The 25,352-nt window shown below is 47.8% G+C and overlaps 1 protein-coding gene across 1 annotated transcript in view; it reads left to right on the top strand.

The window, feature by feature from the left end:
• LOC147747296 (uncharacterized) overlaps positions 1-18,283 on the top strand; it is a 41,613-nt gene extending 23,330 nt beyond the window's left edge. Inside the window, exons 2-4 of the mRNA XM_086925199.1 lie at positions 15,056-15,157; positions 15,908-16,036; positions 17,829-18,283. Coding sequence (XP_086781325.1) covers positions 15,056-15,157; positions 15,908-16,036; positions 17,829-18,229 — 632 coding nt within the window. The 3' untranslated portion in view covers positions 18,230-18,283. The remainder of the gene's footprint in view (positions 1-15,055; positions 15,158-15,907; positions 16,037-17,828) is intronic.
• Positions 18,284-25,352: the final 7,069 nt, after the last annotated feature.

The raw sequence follows: 25,352 nt of genomic DNA, 5'->3' as shown, positions 1-25,352 counted from the left end.
TTGGACTTCCGAACTGAGCACATGAGTCCCCTCTACGAAGTAGAAATACGTGGCCTTATGGGGATAAATCCGAACTGACAAGTTGGCGAGACATGTTAAAAGGGAGGACTGTGGAATTTTAGTTTACGAACTGAACATCATCTGCGCCAGCTTGTCACCCATGTACAACGTGCACGACAACCATTTTAGGTATCATGGTCTCCCTGTCCACGATCGATCGCCAGCGCGCCCCTCTGACCCAGCAGGCATCCTCCGTGCATCCTTGCTCCCCCTCCCTCCCTCTCATGAGCATAACCCTTCTGCATGACCCTGTCCTTGGGAGTCACGCCTGCGCCTGACCAGCATCTCCTCTCCTCCCATGAATGCCCCTCTGTTGATGAACCTTCCCTCCGCGCTCGATTGTCCACGCGGCATGAATACCACTCCTTTGATGACCCCTTCCCCCGTGTCCAGCTGTCCACACAGGTCCGAGGCCATCGCCTAAGCCGGGAGATATCATTTACTGCCCCTTATTGTATGAAGTCGCTCTTCTTCAAAGAATCCTCTATTGATCAAGACCTCCCCACCCCCCCCGGGATATGATCAGGCGCACACATCCTAAGAATCGGCAGAACACTCAGCTGCGCGATGACCCCCTCCTCTTATCAGCAGGTTGAGGATCTCTATTGTAGAGGCATGTGGGGTGGGATTGACACGAGGATTACGGGGATGTCTTTTTCCTTGCTGCTCACAATGATCTGATTGTAATAAAGGAAGGTCACATGCAATAAAACAGTGTATAAGAGGCCAGGCCTCCGAGAGGCTGTTAGAGCACCTCGAGACGATACCTTGTTGTCTGATCTGATGTGTTCTGCTCCGTCGGAATAAAACTTCTGTTTCCTGCCTTCTGGTCTCCGGCGCCTGCCTCATTGCTTGGTAATTTGAATGGTACAAGGGCGGTTAGCGCCGGGCACATCTTGAAAAAGGTCTTAGCCCTACCTTTTTCCACAGTGGGTCTTGGTTACTGTCCGCTGCTTTTCCGCCGCGGTCAGATTACAACCGCGGCGGAAAAGCTCTCATTTGGCTGGCAGTGTCTATCAGACACCGCCAGCCAAATTAGGAAGCATTTGTAAACATGCTTTTCCGCGGCGTTTTTTCCGCCGTGGAAAAGCATGTGTACTTTTGATTTTGGGGGGCCCGTTGCGGGCCCCCAGGGTGTTGGCGGGTGGGGGGCGCACATGGGGGGTACCTATGGTACCCCCCAGCATTTACTTGCACAAAGCGGCAGGCATCGCGCGGTGCCTGACGCTTTGTGCATGTAAATGTTAAACATGCACTTTTAACATTGCAGCGGGTGCTGCTTGAAGCAGCACCCGCCGCAATGTTAAATATCCAGGATGTGACCGCCAGGGTGGCGGTCACATCCTAATCGCACATGAGGGAACGCCGCAGCCCATGCGGACGTTCCCTCATCCTCTGGGGTCGCGTACGGACGCAAGTCCGTCCGCGTTCCTAATGAGGCATCTAATGTTAAATGCTGAAGCCACAGAATCACATAAATCCACTAGCCCTCACTATTGACCATTGTTTTATCCACAATTTATTTAGGGTATGGAGCCTAAGAGCTAAATATCTCCTTGGGAAGGAAGCGATCATGGTCGTCTTAATAAAAAACGCATAAAAAAGCACTGCTAAGCCAAAACATTGTGGTTCAAAAGAAGGTCCCACTTTTTTTAAGCCTGCACCTTCGCTTAACTCCTTTTTTTAGAATCATGGAGTAGGCAAAAATCGCTGAAGAGATGCAGGGGAGTAAGAGATATGTAGCTAAGGAGGTGAGTGACCAGGACATTTGTTAAGGACCAAAGAAACTCTCATTGCCACTAGAAATCGTTTTGATCCTCTGGCTGACTTAGATGAACAGGAGTAGGGCACAACAGAACAAACAGTGGGGACACTCCCCACAGACATTTCTGATGAACATAGCCCACAAGTCTTGAAAGATAACCCACAACCCGGTGGAGGAACACAAGACCCTTTAGAGAAAATATTGCTGAATATAAGATCTTATATGATAAGAAATTTTAGATATCAGAAGTAAATCAGAAAGGCATACAGGAAAAATGAGTGGCCTTACACAAAAAACTAGAAAACCTTGCAGAACATATGTCAACCCTAGAGAAGAATTTGAAACAAATAACTGCAATGGTGAATACAAATTATCGGGATATTGAGGCCTTGAAGCTACAGAATTCATGAGGATCTTGAAAGGTTGGAAAGTCATTCAAGGCACAACAATCTTAGATTATTGAATATCCCGGAAGGTGCAGAGAAAGGGGATGTGAAAGAGTTTGTCAGTAAATTATTGAGAGTAGTGTTATTGCTTGATAGACCGAATGTGGACTTGGATAAGGAGATCCAAAGAGTCCTTAGAGATCCGCTTAAGTTAACAGCCAACAGGAAATCCCCTAGAGAAATCCTTGTAAATTTCCTTACCTATGCAGTAAAGGGGCTGGTCCGAGGTTGTGAACTAAGGGAGAAAACTCTGAAGTACGCAGATTTCACCTATCAAGTGAGGTCTGATATTGGAACGAGGATAAAGGCCTACAGAAAAAGGGGGCCAATATACAGATGAAATTTCCTGCGATGTTAATGCTCATGTGGAGGAAGAAGATTCACAACCTGCGTGACCCAGAGGAGGTTGATGCCCTGATAGCTCAGATGGACAAGGCTTCTGCTGCTGCTGCTAAAACCTAGGCATCTTTTTTGAGTTGGAGGAGAAAGAAACTTGAAAAGAAATGTACATAGTTATGTATGTTAAGCACATGTAATGGAGATACGCACCTTACACCCATGGAAGGGAGCTTGCCAACGGCAGACAAAATCGCCATTAAGCTGGGAAGGAGGGTTTCCCTGGGGGAGGAGGGGACAGCACTGTGTGTTGGGAGCATGGGGGGGGACTAAAAAATATCTTCTCATCTCATAATTTAGTAATATTAAGAAACACAGCAAGTCTTTGAAAGTCCCTACTATATAAGGACAAGCAGGAGTGCTCACGGGGGCGCTAGAGGGCGCCAAGCAAGATAGCCACACTTGCGTGAGGATCTTGCTGTTCGGGCCGCCATCCGCTTGGTATCCTGGTCATCTCACACGGAAAATGTCTGAATTGCACTAATATGGCTGTGCAGACAGCGCAGCATTGATTTAGGATCAAAAGCGGCGATGTGCTGGCTGTAAAGACTCGGAAACCTGCCACCCGTTCCCGGAGCTGCAGCTCGCAAGATGGTCGGCGGGCGCGGCCGACTGACAGTGGAAGCAGGACGCGAGCTGTACTTGCTTGCCGCGGTGGAGGCTCTGGACCTTCCGAACAGCGGGTAAAGATTGCCGATTATTGAGCAGACGCTGCGGGAGACACCCAATCACAGTATACAGTAGTGCCAAGGTGAGCCGCAGACGCTGGCTGAGATGATCCGGCTGAGCACGCAATGCTGCCTCGGCGTACGGGGCGATACTGAGTGCGCGGTGGCCCCCGGGGCTGCCCATAGCTGTCTGGGGGGGCCAGGCCCGGAGTTTTCCCGGAATGAATGCATGGCGGTGAGTGAGCAGCGCTGCAGATCTGGATCTGCGTACATAGAGGGGAACGACTGTGCCACCTACAGAGGCCCACTGCCCAAAGTAACCATCTAGACTGCTATTCTGTTGTTGTCCTGCTGCCTGCTAAGTGCTGGGTGGTGTAAAGTACTCACTGGATTGCTTTTCTGTTATTGCCCTGCTCCTAGCTGCTCCCTGACTTTGGCACTGTGGTGTTGTCAGGAAAGATCTGGACTACTGGTTTTGTTGTTCTGTTCTGCCTGGCTACTGCTGCCTATGTAGTGTCCCCTGAAGTATTCCCCAAGGAGCCCCAGCATGTGGTTCCCGGGTCCTTGTCTCTGCCATATCAATGTTTGTGAGCGCTGGATGTTGACCTCTGGAACTCAGAACAGAGCACAGGACTCAGCACGCCACACTTGATTGAGTAAGAGTCATGTTTGGTGGCACTGTTCCTTGCTAAACAACTTTCCCCAGTGCCAAGGGAAAGCACCACCGGCTATTTCTTTTCTGTTGGCCGGTGACCGTAAGCATGTTTAGTGTGCCCTCTACAGTACCCCCAGGGCTAATGCATCTCTCGAGGAACTCGCTTTCTGTCCCACACCTCAAGTGATGTGGATGACGCCAGGAGGAGCCCAGCATTCAACCAGAAGCCAAAGGCAGCTCCCCCTGTCAAGCTGTCACTGTTGCTTCACAGCAGGTATTGAGCTTGTGAAGAACCAGACCCGCAAGATCTTGGAGCCTGAGCTGTTCTCCTCGCAGCCTGGACCTCGACCATAGCTTCTATTGACCATCGGACCCGGGTGGTCGTGGAGGCTGTGTAGCACTGTTTTAGGAAGGAGGAAGCACTGTGGTGTTAGTAGCTGCACTGCGCGTTCAGGGGCAACTGCATTTGCCTGGAGTTTCTGACTGCGGGGACCCACTAAGGTCTTCCCGGTACCCTCTGCGGTGTGTGCCCCAAGAAGATTTCTCCCATAGTGATATGCACAGAGCACATTCTCAATTAAAGACGTCATACAGTAGCAAAAAATGTCAGGTGGACCAAAATATTCAGTACCAAACAGCCACTCAAGTTCCACATACTTTTGGGTGGTTTCCCCTTGGCTTAATGGTCAAAATATAACAAATTCAACCAGTCCAAACACACTTATATCTCTTTGTCATGCAGATATATCCAAAAACCTTTGAATGCTAAATTCAGTGTGTAATTATTTAAATAGATCTTAGCACATTTTCCAGTAGCAGAAAGCAAATGTTGCATGGGACCTTTACTTTTTGCACCCAATAATTCCCCACCCCATCCAATTTGAAAATTACCTGGTAAATTATAGGTCAAATGCAGTAAATCCACACTATATGTTAAATGCTGAAGCCACAGAATCACATAAATCCACTAGCCCTCACTATTGACCATTGTTTTATCCACAATTTATTTAGGGTATGGAGCCTAAGGGCTAAAGATCTCCTTGGGAAGGAAGCGATCATGGTCGTCTCAATAAAAAAACGCATAAAAAAGCACTGCTAAGCCAAAACATTGTGGTTCAAAAGAAGGTCCCACTTTTTTTAAGCCTGCACTTTCGCTTAACTCCTTTTTTTAGAATCATGGAGTAGGCAAAAATCGCTGAAGAGATGCAGGGGAGTAAGAGATATGTAGCTAAGGAGGTGGGTGACCAGGACATTTGTTAAGGACCAAATAAACTCTCATTGCCACTAGAAATCGTTTTGATCCTCTGGCTGACTTAGATGAACAGGAGTAGGGCACAACAGAACAAACAGTGGGGACACTCACCACAGACATTTCTGATGAACATAACCTACAAGTCTTGAAAGATAACCCACAACTCGGTGGAGGAACACAAGACCCTTTAGAGAAAATATTGCTGAATATAAGATCTTATATGATAATACATTTTAGATAACAGAAGTAAATCAGAAAGGCATACAAGAAAAATGAGTGGCCTTACACAAAAAACTAGAAAACCTTGCAGAACATATGTCAACCCTAGAGAAGAATTTGAAACAAATAACTGCAATGGTGAATACAAATTATCGGGATATTGAGGCTTTGAAGCTACAGAATTCATGAGGATCTTGAAAGGTTGGAAAGTCATTCAAGGCACAACAATCTTAGATTATTTAATATCCTGGAAGGTGCTGAGAAAGGGGATGTGAAAGAGTTTGTCAGTAAATTATTGAGAGTAGTGTTATTGCTTGATAGACCGAATGTGGACTTGGATAAGGAGATCCAAAGAGTCCTTAGAGATCCGCTTAAGTTAACAGCCAACAGGAAATCCCCTAGAGAAATCCTTGTAAATTTCCTTACCTATGCAGTAAAGGGGCTGGTCCGAGGTTGTGAACTAAGGGAGAAAACTCTGAAGTACGCAGATTTCACCTATCAAGTGAGGTCTGATATTGGAACGAGGATAAAGGCCTACAGAAAAAGGGGGCCAATATACAGATGAAATTTCCTGCGATGTTAATGCTCATGTGGAGGAAGAAGATTCACAACCTGCGTGACCCAGAGGAGGTTGATGCCCTGATAGCTCAGATGGACAAGGCTTCTGCTGCTGCTGCTAAAACCTAGGCATCTTTTTTGAGTTGGAGGAGAAAGAAACTTGAAAAGAAATGTACATAGTTATGTATGTTAAGCACATGTAATGGAGATACGCACCTTACACCCATGGAAGGGAGCTTGCCAACGGCAGACAAAATCGCCATTAAGCTGGGAAGGAGGGTTTCCCTGGGGGAGGAGGGGACAGCACTGTGTGTTGGGAGCATGGGGGGGGACTAAAAAATATCTTCTCATCTCATAATTTAGTAATATTAAGAAACACAGCAAGTCTTTGAAAGTCCCTACTATATAAGGACAAGCAGGAGTGCTCACGGGGGCGCTAGAGGGCGCCAAGCAAGATAGCCACACTTGCGTGAGGATCTTGCTGTTCGGGCCGCCATCCGCTTGGTATCCTGGTCATCTCACACGGAAAATGTCTGAATTGCACTAATATGGCTGTGCAGACAGCGCAGCATTGATTTAGGATCAAAAGCGGCGATGTGCTGGCTGTAAAGACTCGGAAACCTGCCACCCGTTCCCGGAGCTGCAGCTCGCAAGATGGTCGGCGGGCGCGGCCGACTGACAGTGGAAGCAGGACGCGAGCTGTACTTGCTTGCCGCGGTGGAGGCTCTGGACCTTCCGAACAGCGGGTAAAGATTGCCGATTATTGAGCAGACGCTGCGGGAGACACCCAATCACAGTATACAGTAGTGCCAAGGTGAGCCGCAGACGCTGGCTGAGATGATCCGGCTGAGCACGCAATGCTGCCTCGGCGTACGGGGCGATACTGAGTGCGCGGTGGCCCCCGGGGCTGCCCATAGCTGTCTGGGGGGGCCAGGCCCGGAGTTTTCCCGGAATGAATGCATGGCGGTGAGTGAGCAGCGCTGCAGATCTGGATCTGCGTACATAGAGGGGAACGACTGTGCCACCTACAGAGGCCCACTGCCCAAAGTAACCATCTAGACTGCTATTCTGTTGTTGTCCTGCTGCCTGCTAAGTGCTGGGTGGTGTAAAGTACTCACTGGATTGCTTTTCTGTTATTGCCCTGCTCCTAGCTGCTCCCTGACTTTGGCACTGTGGTGTTGTCAGGAAAGATCTGGACTACTGGTTTTGTTGTTCTGTTCTGCCTGGCTACTGCTGCCTATGTAGTGTCCCCTGAAGTATTCCCCAAGGAGCCCCAGCATGTGGTTCCCGGGTCCTTGTCTCTGCCATATCAATGTTTGTGAGCGCTGGATGTTGACCTCTGGAACTCAGAACAGAGCACAGGACTCAGCACGCCACACTTGATTGAGTAAGAGTCATGTTTGGTGGCACTGTTCCTTGCTAAACAACTTTCCCCAGTGCCAAGGGAAAGCACCACCGGCTATTTCTTTTCTGTTGGCCGGTGACCGTAAGCATGTTTAGTGTGCCCTCTACAGTACCCCCAGGGCTAATGCATCTCTCGAGGAACTCGCTTTCTGTCCCACACCTCAAGTGATGTGGATGACGCCAGGAGGAGCCCAGCATTCAACCAGAAGCCAAAGGCAGCTCCCCCTGTCAAGCTGTCACTGTTGCTTCACAGCAGGTATTGAGCTTGTGAAGAACCAGACCCGCAAGATCTTGGAGCCTGAGCTGTTCTCCTCGCAGCCTGGACCTCGACCATAGCTTCTATTGACCATCGGACCCGGGTGGTCGTGGAGGCTGTGTAGCACTGTTTTAGGAAGGAGGAAGCACTGTGGTGTTAGTAGCTGCACTGCGCGTTCAGGGGCAACTGCATTTGCCTGGAGTTTCTGACTGCGGGGACCCACTAAGGTCTTCCCGGTACCCTCTGCGGTGTGTGCCCCAAGAAGATTTCTCCCATAGTGATATGCACAGAGCACATTCTCAATTAAAGACGTCATACAGTAGCAAAAAATGTCAGGTGGACCAAAATATTCAGTACCAAACAGCCACTCAAGTTCCACATACTTTTGGGTGGTTTCCCCTTGGCTTAATGGTCAAAATATAACAAATTCAACCAGTCCAAACACACTTATATCTCTTTGTCATGCAGATATATCCAAAAACCTTTGAATGCTAAATTCAGTGTGTAATTATTTAAATAGATCTTAGCACATTTTCCAGTAGCAGAAAGCAAATGTTGCATGGGACCTTTACTTTTTGCACCCAATAATTCCCCACCCCATCCAATTTGAAAATTACCTGGTAAATTATAGGTCAAATGCAGTAAATCCACACTATATGTTAAATGCTGAAGCCACAGAATCACATAAATCCACTAGCCCTCACTATTGACCATTGTTTTATCCACAATTTATTTAGGGTATGGAGCCTAAGGGCTAAAGATCTCCTTGGGAAGGAAGCGATCATGGTCGTCTCAATAAAAAAACGCATAAAAAAGCACTGCTAAGCCAAAACATTGTGGTTCAAAAGAAGGTCCCACTTTTTTTAAGCCTGCACTTTCGCTTAACTCCTTTTTTTAGAATCATGGAGTAGGCAAAAATCGCTGAAGAGATGCAGGGGAGTAAGAGATATGTAGCTAAGGAGGTGGGTGACCAGGACATTTGTTAAGGACCAAATAAACTCTCATTGCCACTAGAAATCGTTTTGATCCTCTGGCTGACTTAGATGAACAGGAGTAGGGCACAACAGAACAAACAGTGGGGACACTCACCACAGACATTTCTGATGAACATAACCTACAAGTCTTGAAAGATAACCCACAACTCGGTGGAGGAACACAAGACCCTTTAGAGAAAATATTGCTGAATATAAGATCTTATATGATAATACATTTTAGATAACAGAAGTAAATCAGAAAGGCATACAAGAAAAATGAGTGGCCTTACACAAAAAACTAGAAAACCTTGCAGAACATATGTCAACCCTAGAGAAGAATTTGAAACAAATAACTGCAATGGTGAATACAAATTATCGGGATATTGAGGCTTTGAAGCTACAGAATTCATGAGGATCTTGAAAGGTTGGAAAGTCATTCAAGGCACAACAATCTTAGATTATTTAATATCCTGGAAGGTGCTGAGAAAGGGGATGTGAAAGAGTTTGTCAGTAAATTATTGAGAGTAGTGTTATTGCTTGATAGACCGAATGTGGACTTGGATAAGGAGATCCAAAGAGTCCTTAGAGATCCGCTTAAGTTAACAGCCAACAGGAAATCCCCTAGAGAAATCCTTGTAAATTTCCTTACCTATGCAGTAAAGGGGCTGGTCCGAGGTTGTGAACTAAGGGAGAAAACTCTGAAGTACGCAGATTTCACCTATCAAGTGAGGTCTGATATTGGAACGAGGATAAAGACCTACAGAAAAAGGGGGCCAATATACAGATGAAATTTCCTGCGATGTTAATACTCATGTGGAGGAAGAAGATTCACAACCTGCGTGACCCAGAGGAGGTTGATGCCCTGATAGCTCAGATGGACAAGGCTTCTGCTGCTGCCTCTTAAACCTATACAAAAGGGGGTGGTGATGGACGGAGCATATGAATCAATCAAACACTCACACCCAGTCAAAAGATCTGGGTTTAATCCATCACCGTTCTTTAGCCCACTCTGCCACCTCAGTTCAGACATGGCTATATGCAAATCAGTCTTACCCTGTGCCTCATGGGAACAGTCCAGCCCGAACTGCCAAGCCACGTCTTCCCTGGACGGGAAACAAGCTTCCGAGGACCGGTTTCTGGCATTGCAGCCGTCTTCAGCCCAGCTTGCTTGAATCCAGTGGCAAAGTGAGCAAGGGACTCACGTCTGAGCATACCCTGCCACACTTATGGCGGCCAAAAGCGGTACAAAAGGGGGTGGTGATGGACGGAGCATATGAATCAATCAAACACTCACACCCAGTCAAAGGATCTGGGTTTAATCCATCACCGTGCTTGATTCCGGTCTGGGTAAGACATGGCTTGGTAGTTCGGACTGGACTGTTCCCATGAGGCACAGGGTCAGAGCTGATTTGCATATAGCCAGTGTCTAACCCAGGGTGGTGTGGAGTGCAAAAAAACGATGGATTTAGGCCCAGATCCTTGTACTGGGGTGAATGTATGACATTGTTCTACATTCTGTCCATCAACTGTGTTTTTTGCAAATTTCACCCCGAGTGGGCTGGGTATACTCAGACGTGAGTCCCAGGCTCTCCACACCACTGGATTCAAGCTGTCCAGGCTGAATGAAGGCTGATAGCCAGAAACCGGTCCTTGGATGCTCGATTCCGGTCTGGGAAAGACATGGCTTGGTAGTTCGGACTGGACTGTTCCCATGAGGCACAGGGTCAGAGCTGATTTGCATATAGCCAGTGTCTAACCCAGGGTGGTGTGGAGTGCAAAAAAACGATGGATTTAGGCCCAGATCCTTGTACTGGGGTGAATGTATGACATTGTTCTACATTCTGTCCATCAACTGTGTTTTTTGCAAATTTCACCCCGAGTGGGCTGGGTATACTCAGACGTGAGTCCCAGGCTCTCCACACCACTGGATTCAAGCTATCCAGGCTGAATGAAGGCTGATAGCCAGAAACCGGTCCTTGGATGCTCGATTCCGGTCTGGGAAAGACATGGCTTGGTAGTTCGGACTGGACTGTTCCCATGAGGCACAGGGTCAGAGCTGATTTGCATATAGCCAGTGTCTAACCCAGGGTGGTGTGGAGTGCAAAAAAACGATGGATTTAGGCCCAGATCCTTGTACTGGGGTGAATGTATGACATTGTTCTACATTCTGACCATCAACTGTGGTTTTTGCAAATTTCACCCTGAGTGGGCTGGGTATACTCAGACGTGAGTCCCAGGCTCTCCACACCACTGGATTCAAGCTGTCCAGGCTGAATGAAGGCTGATAGCCAGAAACCGGTCCTTGGATGCTTGATTCTGGTCTGGGAAAGACATGGCTTGGTAGTTCGGACTGGACTGTTCCCATGAGGCACAGGGTCAGAGCTGATTTGCATATAGCCAGTGTCTAACCCAGGGTGGTGTGGAGTGCAAAAAAACGATGGATTTAGGCCCAGATCCTTGTACTGGGGTGAATGTATGACATTGTTCTACATTCTGTCCATCAACCGTGTTTTTTGCAAATTTTATTTATTATTATTTATTTTATTTTGTGTACTTATAAAGCGCAGTCCTGTCACCCATAGGGCATCCTGGCGCTTTGAACTTGAACGGTTGCACTCTTCGTTGCTCAAACACTTTTAGGGAACAAATGCGTTTTTAACGCTTTCCTGAACGGAAAGTAGTCCCTGTGGCTTCTCAAGGAGAGTGGCATGGAGTTCCAAAGTTTGGCCGCTGCAACACTAAATGAGCAGCCACCCATCCTGACTCTCTGAAACCTCGGGACTACCATCAGATGCGCCGAAGAAGAACGGAGAGGCTGCGGGGCAGAGTACCAGGTAAGCATGGGCGAATTTTGCGGATCTCGCGTTCGCGAATTTTGCGGATTTGCGGATTCGCAATCCGCAAAATCCGCGAATTCCCGCGAATTTGCGGATTTTTTTTTTTTTGTGTTCGCCCGTGTTTCTGCCAGTTCGCGAGGGTTTTTACAATTTCGCAATTTGCGAACTTACCTTTCGGGTCGCAAGTTTTGCGAACTTGTTGTTTCTACATGTCCAGCCTGTTTGGGACACTCTTCTTCATCACTGCCACTCTCTGTCACCACTGCCACTCTCTGACTACTCATGCCACCCCCTGGCCCACCCATGCCACCCTCTGTTTCATCACCACACCCTCTGGTTGTCCAGTGTACCTTATTTTCGGCAAAGCAAAGCACACCTTCCCTGCCTCAAGTGACCTGAATTAATTTGGGGCTGATTAATGTGTCACAGAATATTTTTTTAGCTGGCACCTGCTTCCTTAGTGCGCCCTGATTAGTGATCTTTTGCACTTGCTAAGTGCTTTCATTGTTGCAAAATTAGTTACAACACCTGCCCTGCCCCAACTGACAATAATGAATTAGGGGCTAATTAATGTGTCACTGAAAGAATTTAAAGTTCCAGCCTGGCACCTGCTTGTCTGCTCCTTTAGCTGTAAATCAGGACCTTTGTGGCATACAGTTAAGGTCAGAGCAGGGTCACACAAAATAGTTGCAAGCAGGCAACCGAATTCTGGAGGGCCCCCTCAGGAAGCACTACAAAGAATCGTTACAAATCATGAGGTTGACCTTTTGCACCTGCTCATTGCTTTTGCTGAAATCGTTTTTCGGTTTTTTTCGCGCTATTCGCGGGGCGCGGCGTCGTGCGAAACCGACCGCGGAAGCCGCCAATTCGTGCGAATGAGCATTTTATTTTTTTTGCGGCTTGTTGTTTCGCGAGTTTTTTTGCAGTATTCGCGAGCCGCTTGCAGCGCAACACGCGAATTTACCCCAAGGTCGAGTACGGGCGCGGCTATTTTGTTTCCGTGACGTATTTCCGTTTCCGCCCGCTATGTATAATCTCGCGCACTAAGCGCATTGCGAGTAGAGGTTCGCACGAGATCGCGCGAGAAATCTACAGGTTCGCACGAGATCGCGAGGAAAATCTCGCGCGAACTTTCTTTCGCGCTCGTGAACGGGCGCCGGCCATCTTGTTTTTCATTCATTTCCTGTGTCTGGGCATGGTGTTTAATCCTCTTGGTATCTTTGCCATCCTTTGCTTGTTTTCAGTTTTTTTTTTTACGATTTTGCTTCTTATCTATCCCTCTCTTTTCCTAGCTGTATATTTTTGTCTTTTCTGCTATTTTTCTTTACTTTTAAACTACTTTTTTAAACTCTTTTCTTTTCTTCTTCCCTATCCTATTCTTTCTTAATTTTCTACTTCTTCCTACCTTACCTGCCCAGACCATGGTCAAGCCAGGCGCCGTGAAGCTGCCCAGGCACTTGAGGGCCGCAGCGGCGGCGGGGAGTAGTGCTGGACCCAGTGGCAGGACAGCATGCGGGAGATTGAGGGGGGAGCAGGTGACGCGACGGGAGATCTTCAGCCCGGAGGAAGTGGGCGCGCTGGTCTACTTCGTCCAGCGCCGCCTGCCCAGGACCATCGCGGGAGGCGGCAGGATCGCGGCCGGCGGGTACAACATGCGGGAGCGCCGGAAGCGGTGGGAGAAGGTGTGCTGGGCCATATCCCACCTCTACGGGGTCCAGCGCACCTACAGCCAGGTCACCCATCGCTGGACGGACCTCCTGGACCGCGAGCGCGACCTGCTGGACCAGCTCGGCTTGGAGATCCCCGGGCTTGGTGAGTAGTAGTAGCCATTTAATCACTCACTACTATGATGTTTTCTCCTGCTCTGTGTTGTTGTATTGCAAATATTTGTTTTTTACATGGAGCAAGCCAATAATGCCGCTGATGACGATTACATTGTAGTTAAATTATATTTCAAAATCTTCTGTGCATTTCAGGTGCACTGCTCTCCTTCTCAGTGGCGTTGCTACTATGCTTATTTGTTTTCTATTTCGTGGTCTCATTGGCCTGAGTAACTATTATGTATGAGTGTACTTTACAGAACTGCGTAATGCTAGACACTAGGGGGCAGATTACATTTACAAGCCCCTTGCGCCACGTTTACGTTGCCTTGCGTGACGCAACAGCGGCGTAAACGTGCCGCATCCCTGCGAGTCATTTACAGCATGACGCATCTAGGGAGATGCGTCATGTTATAAAGCCATGGGCCTGCACCACAATGGGTGCGTTCCTAGTACGCAGGGTGGGCGCCGCGGTCCAGCGGCTGTGCGCCTCGCAAAATTGCCTGCGTGAAATGTACAAGATTTAACGCAGGCACTTCTGCGACGCTGCTACGTCAATTCAATTCCTTATGTCTGCTCGAAGCAGGCGAAAGGACTGACACAGCATGTTAAGTATTGGGTGGCCCTGAGCATTACTGGAGTTGCATTGCGTTGGCGACGTGACTCCAGCGATGCGCCGCTCTTACGTGACGAGATGCCTCACGCAAGTGCCTACCCTTGCGCCAGGGCGCGCCGCATTGTAAATGAGGCACATCTGCCGTGTCGCAAGGGTAGTTTTGCGTGACGCATTTGATCTGGCGCATCTCTGGAGATGCGCCAGAACGCGTAAGTAAGTATGCCCCTAAGGGGCAGAATTGCAATTACCGTCGCATCCCTGCAAAGTAGCAGGGATGCGCCATTAATTGTGCTGCCCGCTACCACCACCAAACATGGTGCGCCGTATTTGCAATGCGGCGCACCATGGGCCCAAAACGTCACCGAAGCTTTACTGCTGGAGTTGCGTCGCAACGATGGCGCAGCTCCAATAATGCTCTGGGGTACCCTATCTCCCCAATGCTGGGTCAAGCCGTACGTCTGCTTCAAGCAGGTGCAGGGTTTGTGTGACGCATCATTGTCCTAAAGGTGACTGATTGATATTTTGTAGATTTCCCTCAGCCACTATTAGGATGTGTTCCAGCGCAGGAATGCCCTCCCTTGCGCCGGAACGCCCCCTGATGGCGCAGGGCTTTATAACGGGATGCATCTCCCAAATGCGTCACGTTGTTATAATATTATACGCCGCACCATGGCGCCCTTTTTTGTTTAGCTGCTGCGTCACTAAAGTCACGCAAGAACGGCGCAAAAGAGCCGCAAGGGCTTAAATCTGCCCCTTCCTTTGTAACCCTGACAATAAGAAAAATAGTGGCGGTGGATTGATAGTTTGACTATTTAAATGACTGGTAATGTAGCAGGCAACTGTTAGTGTTGTCACTGATCTGACTGAAATCACAATGGAGTTTGTCTGTCACTTTGCGTCTTGCCTGCGGACTGCTGCCTGCCAGTCCTAGGTGAACGTTTCAGTACTTTGTTTAGTGAGTTACGTGACTTTCGAAGTCACAGGTCCGCAAATAAATGAAAAGTAACCATAATCAATATAATTTCGCAGAAATATTTTGTTATTGTTCTTTTGAAATGTTTGATTTGGTTGACATTGACAAGCAACAATCATCCATGTTTTCTGTTCTTTCTTTCATGTTGTACGTCAGCTCCCCCCAGGGGCGAGAGGAGGACACAGGAGCAGCAGGCGGCGGATGCTGTTCATCAACAGGGCCAGGATCGGGCAGGCGAGGGCTCCTCTGCTGGCCCCAGTAAGTTTTCATTTTAGACTAGTACCCATTTTTCCTAGCGTTCCTCATTTGACTTTTTTCAAAATTGTCTTTGCTCTTCTTGTAGACTGTATCTAAATTCTTATCCTGCCTCTACTATGACTCCCTGTGGTATTACTAGATTATTCTTATTAGTCTGTCTGTGTAGCTAACTAAGATTGCACGGTTGGCGAAACTCCCATGATTCTAGTCAGCAATAGCTCTATCAACTTAGTGCAGTCCTCTGGGATTGTCCATAATGTCTTTTGAACTGTTCTATCTGGACTCATGCTTGCAAAAATTGCAAAACCTTTCGCTCAGTCACTCTAGTCTGGACCAAAAAACACAGATTGTATTTAAGTTTAAAAGCTTTATTAAAAGTAAACACATTTATTAAATGAAGTCATAATAAAACTAAACGTTTAACTGATAATGGAAAAGTGGTTAGTGCTGACGATTAATTGAAGACATTTCTTGTGGTCGAGCCGAGCTCTCACCTGGTTTCAACTTGATCTTGTTGTTAGAAGTCCATCTTCTGTCTGTGTGGAGAAAAATGGTGCGTGTTAAAAAAACAGCCTTCATCAGTTGTGCCTAAAAGTGCAGCAAGACAACCTTCCCTGGAAAAAGGGACATTTTTTTTAAGTTTAACGTAGACAGTCACAAATTGCATTGTTTTCACATGTCTTCATTCCTAGACCAAATACTAGTGACTAGTGAGTGCTTCATTCTAACATTCCTAAATGTACTTTGTAGGTGGAACATCTGGTGGCGGGGCCAGTGTGGAGGTGGTGGTGCTCGACACGGAGGCGGAGGGCGATTCTTCAGGGGAGGAGGCGGCGGCGGCAGCTGTGAGAGTTGAGACGGTGGTGGTGGCGGCCAGAGGTAAGCTCTTATATATTCCTTACTTATTGAGATTGAAGACTAGCTGGGAAGGCAAGAATATGAGATGCATGGCTGGGTGAATGATGAAGCAATGATGGGTGGAAGGACAACAGCCTGGGTGGGTGACACAGAAACTGTATGTGTCCATATACCTGGATCATGCTACTATCTGACTCTTAGATAGCATATGTGTATCTAGAGCAGGGGTACTCCTAGTACGGCCCGCGGGCCGGTGGTGGCCCGGCAAGCCTTCGTTGGCGGTGCGCAGACCTTGCAGACAATCACTGCTCCCCCGGCCCCCACAGAGCAGAGGCTTTTTTGTATTTCACCTGTTAGCGCCCCTGCATCTCCACTCTGACAATCACTGCTCCCCCGGCCCCCACAGAGCAGAGTGGAGATGCAAGGCCACAAAGAGGTGAAATAGAACAAAGCCTCTGCTCTGTGGGGCCGGGCAAGCAGTGATTGTCAGGGTGGAGAAGCAGGGGCGCTAAAACAAACAAAGCCTCAATAATATGTTAATGGTCTTTTAAAGACCTGTTAAGTACTTTGGTGTTGTTGTCTGTGTGTGCGCGTTGAGGAAGCGGTCTCAACCCGGGCTGAAGGCTGACACAGATAGACACACACACAGTTAGATGACAGAGGGGGAGGGAGAGGGAGGGCAGGAGGGAGAGAGAGATGGAGGGAGGGCAGGAGGGAGAGCAGGAGGGAGAGAGATGTATGTAAATGCTGGGTCTGGTGGCTCAGTGGATGAGGGCATCTGCTGCAGGGACCTGTGTGCAACCTCATGGTCACAAGTTATCGTTTTGCTTTAGCCCCGCCCCCTCTGACTCCGCCCCCACCAGTGCGGCCCTCGGCCCCAAACTACACTGTAAATGTAGCCCCTGAGAGAAAGTTTGTGAGTACCCATGATCTAGAGAGAGTAGATGGTCAGTGGATGAACTAAGTGTAACTTTGAAGAGCATGTAACACTGCACCCGCACGTCCGTTCCAGTGTAGGAAAGGCAAGGAAAAGAACTTTTAATTTTGTCCAAATACTACCATAAATAGTAGCAGTAGTTTGTATTGCAAGCACTGCATAGATCCGGTTATTATGGTGGCCACTCCCTACCTCTCTTAATAAGTTTAGTAGTACTCAGTCATTCATGTGTGGATGTATCACTGGTCACTCAATAAAAAGCAAAGCACCTAAAGTCATCCCATATATAAGCAAAAACATCCCATGTGAAGTGATAGATAATCAGATTATTTATCTTCTTCAATTTTCCATTTCTAGTACTCATTTCCACTGTAGGGTGAAAGTTAAATTAATTAAGCAGTAGCCCTTGAGTTGTAACAGAGTATTCTCAGTGCCACCCGTAATAGAAAAGTAAGAGATTCACCACCTGCATGTACTGGACGGGTACAGTAACGCAACGGCAACGCAAGTCTAGGTCACTCCTCATGGCGTGCGTCTCTTTTTCTCGGGTGCAAGTTTACCGCGCTGGCATTATGCCGGCTTGCAGAAAATAACGTACCAATTTTCCAAAACAAGAGATAAGAAGAAGAATAAGACTGGTGTACTTTCATAGTCGACTCCAATGGAAGTCCACAGTGCTCATAGAATTTGTTCCTTAAACTCCCACTAATGTTAGAGCAAGGATGAAGAAGTGTGAGGTTAGATAGATACTGGCCTCAATAGTTATGTAATGCGCTTGCAAGTTGCTAGTTGTACTGCAGCACAAATTTCTGCTGAATGATTGAGTTAATCTTAAAGAGCATTGGTTACAGACTATGTCTTTCTTTCTTCATATAGGTTCTCCTTCCAAACGAACAAGGAGGAAGGAGCTGGCTAGAGCGGCCCGGCAACGGAGGATCGAGGCCACTGTTGCGGAATATCGGCGGCTGGTGGCCCTGGAGGACGTGGAAAGTGTGCGGTCGACAACTACGACAACGTCGTCTGCATCGGCCTCCGTGGCCCCACGGGCTGCCACCCAGCACAGTGGTCCACCGAGACTGAGCCGGGCTGCCAAAGGCAAACGCCACCGCCGAGCAGCAAGGCCAACAGCTGCCTCTCACAGGCCTTGCACCTGCAAGGCAGTGAAGGCACGCCTGCGCCGCACTACCCTGATGGTGTCCCGCCTTCAGCAGGAGCTCGCCTTGCTCCGCGAGGAGCATGATGCCCTGGCCCAAAAAGTTAACAGCATCCACCCATAGTGTCCCTTGCCCCTTTTTTAGAGACTTTTGGGGGGTGGGAATTGGGAGTTGGGTTTTTGGGGACTTTTGAAGGACAATCGTTGGGGTTAGGGAGGGTCTTGCGGGAGATTATTTTGTTAGGGATATAAATATACTTTTTCAAACTTTATCTGAGCATACCTGTTTTTTACTGCTTGCCTGGTGGGTGGGGGTTTAACGTTGACTGTTTTCCTGAAAGTTTAGTTCCATTTTCTTCCTTTAAGTGTAAATGCCCAAATGTTTTCAACACTAAGTGCCTCTCACAGACTAAGTGAAGTGAATCCAAGAGTCCTAGGACTTTAGTAGTACTACCTTCAGTCTCTCGTCTCTCGTACTAATACTCCATTATACCCCCAAACCACCAAACGCTTATCTTACCTGTAATTTGTGTTTGAAAGTAGGGCTAGGCCCAGGGCTGGCTCCACGGGAAACACCGAATAACGTTGGCAATCTTGGTCGGATAAAATTTCCTCATAGCGGTGGTACTAGTGGTGTGACACAGTGGCAGTTGCATGCCTATGAAAAAAAAGAAAATGAAATCTGGTTTGTCCTCCTGAGCAATTCAACGGTACAACTGAGAATATAGCAGGTGACAGAAGTACAGTAGAGCAGTGCCACATTGTAGCCTAACAAATGGTAAAGTATAACTACTAATTCGGTTGAAGTTCTTTCACATTAGCAATGGTTCTTTGTCAAGCAGAGTAAGAATATATCATCGACAACTGTGGAAAGAAAGAATGCGACAGTACAGGGCCTGTGTGGAATTATTGATAACGATATTCAACATAAGGTCTCTGTAGCCAGATACCCGAGAGCCTTGCTGGTCACTATAAATCCATTCACAACAACACTCAATGGGGTTGGTCTGGAAGGTGTCAGGTTTACTCCCCGTGATCCAGTCGATGCAAATATGGTTCCACCTCCAAATGTCACCAACACCCAGAAGTGTAAACACAGGGTGTTCGAGGCATTAGGCGAGGGAGAAAAATAACAAACTAAAATAAAAAATGTGGGATGGGTAAAGGTAGGGTCAGCAGGGAAAGGAGACCTGTAACAGAAGACAAGACAGGCATCAGTGAAGTGCTGTCCTAACATACAAGGGTACTCTCATATAGTCTCACTAAATAGTCTGCAAGTCTCCCGCCTACTCATGGGAAATGTAGTTTCATAGTACGGTAGGCGCTTAGGGGCTGCGTAACCTGACAGAAGGTATAGTAGATAGAAAAGGAGAAATTGCTTTTTTTCTAGGTGTCCCCTCACTCACCAGGGTTGCCCCTTGGTGACATGCTTCATCATTGGGGCCATCCCAGTCCTCTACGGCCTGGGGCGTGCTGCGACTTGCGAATTACGTAGGAGCACTTACAAATGACTATGTGTGGTGCAGATAGTGGAGTGGACTAAGTGATGTGTTAAGGGATCAATGTAGAAGCCGAGAGAGAGGCAAGAAATGCAGTCACAGTCAGAGAAAAAGGCAAGGGATACTGTATCTATGTGGTTGTAGTGGTCCTGTTGGAAGTGGTAAGTAAGTTGCCCGCAGAAAAAAAATCCTCCTATTAGCGGCACTCCTCCATTGCAGCCGACGCTTCGTCCACCGATGTTGGTCACCAGAAGACACCCTGTCCACTGCCTGCCTGATGCTGAATTGTGGCTCGCTACTGTGAAGCCTGACTCCATCCTTTTTTCCCCATTGCAGAGACTGAAACCCGGCCTGTAATTATTCAACGAAAAACAGGAAGTGATATAATATTACAACACCACTGATAAATAAATATAAGGTATGTAGGCTGTGGAGTGCAAAAAGTCACAATTTGTTTTTCCTAGTAGACAGTACAATGTTTTTGAAAGTGCGTACTCTGAGTCACCTTTTGAAGGATAAATAAGTATGGGCAAATTAATGTAGCGGATCTTGCCCCTCAAGCTAGGTGTACTGTAAACTGTGTTTTAGAACAAAATTAGATCTTCCTAGCAGTGCTCCCACCCAGACCCTTACTAAAGCCAGTCGCAAAAATGTAGAAGACCCCCAATCAAATCTCAAAAAACGAGGCCTAGCAGAAAACTGGTGACAAAACTTACTTTGAAAGTAAAAGTAGGCCGAAGTACCCTAATTACCCATTACCCACCGTGGATTGCATTCAAACCACTTGCAAGCAACCAAGCAAAAGTAGCCATAGCCAGCATCGCTCCAAGACTCGAAATCCCCCCCACTCAAACACATGCAATAGAAATACTGCTAACCCTAACGAACCCTAAGTTAAGAATAGTGGCAAAGGCTTTCTTTAACTATGCCAAATCCCCCCTTTCCCACCATGGATTTTCTTCAAATGACTTGCAACCAAAATTACACATTCTCACGAGTGCTCTAAGACCCCAGAACTCAGTTTGAAAAATCTAGAACACCCCGAAACACATGCAATCCTGCTGCTAGGGCTAACCCTAACGAACCCTAAGTTACAAAAAGTGCCAAAACTAAAGGCTTTTCCGCGCGGATTTTGTCCCAACCACTTCTACCCGGTATTAGACCTTCCCAGGAATGCCCCAAGACCCGGCAACCCACCCGCCAAGAAGCGTAACACCCCCAAACAGGCCAAAAGCAAAATCTCATACTTGCAATATTTCTGGGCCTTCGGTCCAAACGCGCTGTGTAGCTAGGCCATAAGTCGGGGTTGGCACGACGGATTTCCTGAAAAGCAAATGCAATCAAGATTAGAGTGTCCCAGCAGTGCTCCCAGACCACGAAACTCACCCGCAAACAGACGGAACCCCCCCTAAGAGCACCTCAAAGGCAAGCAAGTCATCAAAAACACAAAAATAATTCCGCCTGGGATTTGGTCCAAAACACTTTTATCCGGTATTAGAGCTTCCCAGCAATGGCCCCAGAGCCGTAAACCCAGGAGAAGACGAGTAGAAGACCCCCAAACAGCCAAAGAGCAAAAGTACAAAAATGGGGACTTAGTCAATTTTTCACAAATTTCCCAAATCACTCCGCGCGCGCTCTGCAGCTAGGCCCTAAGTCCCCTCTGCCACCATGGATTTGCTTCAAACCTCTTGCAAAGTAAAGTATATATAGCCAGCAGTGCTCCCAGACCACGAAACTCACCCACAAACACCAGGAAGCCCCCCAATTGGCCCCCGAAAACGCTACATAGAGCAAAATGTCAGAAATAGCCAAAAAAAAAATCGGCCTGGATTTTGTCCCAACCACTTCTACCTGGTATTAGACCTTCCCAGGAATGCCCCAAGACCCGGCAACCCACCCGCCAAGAAGCATAACACCCCCAAACAGGCCAAAAGCAAAATCTCATACTTGCAATATTTCTGGGCCTTCGGTCCAAACGCGCTGCGTAGCTAGGCCATAAGTCGGTGTTGGCACAACGGATTTCCTGAAAAGCAAATGCAATCAAGATTAGAGTGTCCCAGCAGTGCTCCCAGACCACGAAACTCACCCGCAAACACCAGGAAGCCCCCCAATTGGCCCCCGAAAACGCTACATAGAGCAAAATGTCAGAAATAGCCAAAAAAAAAATCGGCCTGGATTTTGTCCCAACCACTTCTACCCGGTATTAGACCTTCCCAGGAATGCCCCAAGACCCGGCAACCCACCCGCCAAGAAGCGTAACACCCCCAAACAGGCCAAAAGCAAAATCTCATACTTGCAATATTTCTGGGCCTTCGGTCCAAACGCGCTGCGTAGCTAGGCCATAAGTCGGGGTTGGCACGACGGATTTCCTGAAAAGCAAATGCAATCAAGATTAGAGTGTCCCAGCAGTGCTCCCAGACCACGAAACTCACCCGCAAACACCAGGAAGCCCCCCAAACAGGCCCCCGAAAACGCTACATAGAGCAAAATGTCAGAAATAGCCAAAAAAAAAAATCGGCCTGGATTTTGTCCCAACCACTTCTACCCGGTATTAGACCTTCCCAGGAATGCCCCAAGACCCGGAAACCCACCCGCCAAGAAGCGTAACACCCCCAAACAGGCCAAAAGCAAAATCTCATACTTGCAATATTTCTGGGCCTTCGGTCCAAACGCGCTGCGTAGCTAGGCCATAAGTCGGGGTTGGCACGACGGATTTCCTGAAAAGCAAATGCAATCAAGATTAGAGTGTCCCAGCAGTGCTCCCAGACCACGAAACTCACCCGCAAACACCAGGAAGCCCCCCAAACAGGCCCCCGAAAACGCTACATAGAGCAAAATGTCAGAAATAGCCAAAAAAAAAATCGGCCTGGATTTTGTCCCAACCACTTCTACCCGGTATTAGACCTTCCCAGGAATGCCCCAAGACCCGGCAACCCACCCGCCAAGAAGCGTAACACCCCCAAACAGGCCAAAAGCAAAATCTCATACTTGCAATATTTCTGGGCCTTCGGTCCAAACGCGCTGCGTAGCTAGGCCATAAGTCGGGGTTGGCACGACGGATTTCCTGAAAAGCAAATGCAATCAAGATTAGAGTGTCCCAGCAGTGCTCCCAGACCACGAAACTCACCCGCAAACACCAGGAAGCCCCCCAAACAGGCCCCCGAAAACGCTACATAGAGCAAAATGTCAGAAATAGCCAAAAAAAAAAATCGGCCTGGATTTTGTCCCAACCACTTCTACCCGGTATTAGACCTTCCCAGGAATGCCCCAAGACCCGGCAACCCACCCGCCAAGAAGCATAACACCCCCAAACAGGTCAAAAGCAAAATCTCATACTTGCAATATTTCTGGGCCTTCGGTCCAAACGCGCTGCGTAGCTAGGCCATAAGTCGGGGTTGGCACGACGGATTTCCTGAAAAGCAAATGCAATCAAGATTAGAGTGTCCCAGCAATGCTCTCAGACCACGAAACTCACCCACAAACAGACGGAACCCCCCCTAAGAGCACCTCAAAGGCAAGCAAGTCATCAAAAACACAAAAATTTTTCCGCCTCGGATTTGGTCCAAACCACTTTTAGTGCTTCCCAGCAATGGCCCCAGACCCGTCAACTCACCTGCAAAGAGGTAGAACAACACCCCCACAAGTGCTGAGTCTTTCTTCATTGGGCGTAAACCAGCCCTCTGCTTTGAGGGAAATAGGAGTCTGGAGGATAGAGGAGCATGTTCTTCTGAACTTGTGAACCTGAGGAATGCAGACTGCGGCACCTTCAAATAAATTAGCAAACAAGTGAAGACAGTTCTGCTGATGGGCTTGTTTTTGTGATTATCTGATTAAAGTTTGAATTATATTAACTGTGCACAACAAAGAAAGACAGACACACAGGAATAAAAGTGAATAAGGATGAAAAAGAAAGTTATTGATTCGTTGTCTCATTTTCAGGGCTCGAAGTCGGTATCACGGTCCAGGAATAAGAATAAGGCTTCGTCATCATACTCTGCGAATTCAGCCAGGGTGAGGTCAGTGCCACCTGACAGAGTAGAAATTCCCTCATCTATGGTGCTGGCCACCTCCTCTTCATCCGGCACGCTCTCTCGTACTCTTATATCTGGTGGTATGAGGTGCTGATTCATCTTGATCATTGTTAACCTCTCCACATTTTTGGGCGAGAGGCGGCTCCGTTTGGGAGTTACAATCCCACCAGCCGCACTGAAAACCCGTTCAGAAGACACACTTGCGAGTGGGCAAGACAAGTAGTTTATAGCCAGGTTGGTGAGCTGTGGCCACAATTCTTTTTTCCCATGCCAATACGCCAATGGGTCAGAATTAACATAGACCTCTGTGGAGTCATTCAGATAGTCCTTCACCATCGACTCAAGGTCCAAGGTTCCTCCACTTTGCGTAGCTCTTGCTGTGCCTCTGACCTTTTGAGAACCAAACCCACGCAGAGCTAGCCAATCCTCTTCAGCCTCCAATGTTTCTGTTGTCTTTCGTGCAGATGATCCGGTTGCCGGTGTCTTTAACGGCTGAGAGGTCACTTGTGCCACAGCCACAGGTGCAGAAGTGGATTGTTTTGACTGGGGATGGCCTGCTGATGTACTGCCATTTCCTTCAATTTCCAGCCGTTCTGTTTCAAACTTCTTGGCTGACAAGGCTAGCCAACGTTTGTACTTTGTAACATCTTCATCACCAAAAGGAAAGAATGCTCTGCCTGCCAGCGCCTTTTTGTAGCGTGGATCCAGAATAGTAGCACAAATGTAATGCTGTTCTGAGTGGATCTTTTGAAGACGTTCATCACCTTGTAGGAGCTCTAATAATTGCTCAGCCAGAAGCAAAGAGTCTTTCTTTTTGTCATCTTTTCGAAACACAGAACACACCTCCTTCAGTTGGTCCTCCAGCATGTACAACAATGGGATAGCTTTTCCCAAATTAGAGTCCTCCTTGCTGACTGCACGCGTGAAGACCTCAAAAGGACGAAGCATGCGTGTTAGGCTTTCAACTATGTTCCATTGCGGCCCACCCATCCTCAGCTCCTCTATACCCTCTTTCAAGAAATATTGATCGAGTTGCGTATACTGCTCATACAGACGCTCAAGCATGTAGAAGGTTGAGTTCCAACGTGTTACCACCTCCTGGATGAGTGCTTTCACTGGCATTTGACATTGATATAGCATGCTCCTCAGCTGCTTCCGGGCCTTAAAAGAATGCCTGAAATGCTTGCAAATTTTTCGGCAGTTCTCCAATACACTGTACGCTGCACTGCGTTTATTACCCAAGAATTTTTGGACAACCAGGTTTATACAGTGCGCCAAACACGGCACTCTGAAATAGTAACCGTCCCTCATGGCCTTAACTATATTGGAGCCATTGTCCGTGGAAACATAACCAACCTTGCGTTTTAGTGGGGACAGACAGTTAAGGACCTTTGTGTTAAAGACATCCAAAATGTTTTCTGCTGTGTGACGTTTCTCCAAACCAAACATGGCTAGTGTTGCATGTTTCCGAGCACCTTTAAAAACAATGTTAGTGTCAACACCTGAGTTTAGCTTTGCTTTAGCCCCTGAAAAAGAGACCCAGTGTGCAGTGATGCACATGTAATCAGCGCCTGCGCCACTGGTCCACATGTCTGTTGTCAGATGTATAGTGTGAACAGCACTCTTCTGCAAAGCTGCCCCAATCACCTTCAGAACATCTTCATGTAGTGCTGGAACCGCAACTCGGGCAAAATAGAACCGGCTAGGAACCTTCCAT

Source organism: Lissotriton vulgaris, chromosome 1_1, assembly GCF_964263255.1.
Source record: "Lissotriton vulgaris chromosome 1_1, aLisVul1.2, whole genome shotgun sequence".
Taxonomy (NCBI): domain Eukaryota; kingdom Metazoa; phylum Chordata; class Amphibia; order Caudata; family Salamandridae; genus Lissotriton; species Lissotriton vulgaris.
The sequence above is the reverse complement of the archived record's forward strand: the minus strand, read 5'-3'. Positions and strand labels throughout refer to the sequence as shown.